Source organism: Nematolebias whitei, chromosome 1, assembly GCF_014905685.2.
Source record: "Nematolebias whitei isolate Nwh7 chromosome 1, NemWhi1, whole genome shotgun sequence".
Lineage (NCBI taxonomy): Eukaryota > Metazoa > Chordata > Actinopteri > Cyprinodontiformes > Rivulidae > Nematolebias > Nematolebias whitei.
This window is the reverse complement of record NC_056498.1, coordinates 44,224,435-44,225,819: the sequence shown is the minus strand read 5'-3', so window position 1 is coordinate 44,225,819 and position 1,385 is coordinate 44,224,435. Positions and strand designations below refer to the sequence as shown.

The 1,385-nt window shown below is 44.3% G+C and overlaps 1 protein-coding gene across 1 annotated transcript in view; it reads right to left on the bottom strand.

Moving 5' to 3' along the window:
- ttc7a (tetratricopeptide repeat domain 7A) overlaps nucleotides 1-1,385 on the bottom strand; it is a 42,415-nt gene that overhangs the window by 26,534 nt on the left and 14,496 nt on the right. Inside the window, exons 12-13 of the mRNA XM_037687557.1 lie at nucleotides 603-698; nucleotides 346-506 (exon numbers count right to left, since the gene is read on the bottom strand). Coding sequence (XP_037543485.1) covers nucleotides 346-506; nucleotides 603-698 — 257 coding nt within the window. The remainder of the gene's footprint in view (nucleotides 1-345; nucleotides 507-602; nucleotides 699-1,385) is intronic.

The window sequence follows — 1,385 nt, the reverse complement described above, 5'->3', positions numbered from 1 at the left end:
AATTATTATTTTATAGATGAATGTTTCTGTTCAATTATTATTTTATAGATGAATGTTTCTGTTAATTATTATTTTATAGATGAATGTTTCTGTTCAGTCCCTGAGACGATTCTGTTGTGACTTGGAGCTTCATAAATTAACTGAACCGAATTGAATGTGTGGGTGGGGTTAGAGTCAGGGTGTGTTCATGTGCTTCAGGGCTTGGACTTGCACCACACTAACTAATGCTGAAACTTTCTGGAGCAGTTTTACAGAAACAGATGGATCGTCTTTTTCCTCTTTCTACAATATTTCTCTAACAGGTTTCTGTGCGGTACATGAGCGTCATGGTGCAGCAGGTTTTACTTGAAGTTGTCAGGATGTTGGCTGAGGGCCAGGCTTAGTGTGTCCAGGGCGTGGTGGTGATGCTTCTGTGCACTCAGCAGCAGGGTCAGCAGGTGGAGAGAATGCAAATCGTCAGCCTGCAGGGTTAAGGCAGCCTGAAGGGGCTCCATGGCTGCTGACACCTGAAAGATACAAACCAGTTCAGAGTTAAAATTCAAAATCAATCCTGGTTTTACTAAAAAATAATTCTTGTTGATGAGAAAAACACTCAGTCATACCTGCCGGACCAGGGCCAGCTGCAGAGCCAGGTACATGCAAACCTGAGCATCGTGAGGATCTAAAGAGTGAGCTCTGAAAAACACAAATAATTTGGTCTCAGTAAACTCAACCCGTCTCCAGATGGTTCTCCAGAACACGACTCACCTCTGTACCAGTTCTACTGTCACTTCTGTCACCTGCCAGACCTTCAGTGTTGTTTTACAAAAAGATGTGTGTGAGTGTGTTTTTCATTCAACCTTTATTTCTACAGGTGAGTCTCATTGAGCCTCAGGGACTCATTTACAAGAGAGACCTGATTTTAACAAAGAATGATGACAACAGTGGACAGTCATAAAAGAGGCATACAGATGTTTTTTTTTTTTTTACAAATTAAAATAAAATTTCAATCAAAAGAGGCAGCACGGCGGCACAACTGGTAGAGCTGCTGCCTCTCAGCAAGCAGGTCCCTGGTTCAAATCCCAGTCCAGGGGCCTTTCTGGGTGGAGTTTGCATGTTCTCTCCGTGCATGTGTGGGTTTTCTCTGGGTACTCCAGTTTCCTCCCACAGACCAAAAACATGCATGTTAGACTGACTGGTAACTCTAAATTGTCCCTAGGTGAGTGAGAGAGTGAATGGTTGTTTGTCTCATTTGTCTCTATGTGTCCCTGTGATGGACTGGAGACCTGTCCAGGGTGTACCCCGTCCCTCGCACAATGACTGCCGGACATGGGCACCAGCGACCCCCGTGACCCAAAATGGAATACACAGGTAAAAGATATTGGATGGATGGATGGATGGCAACC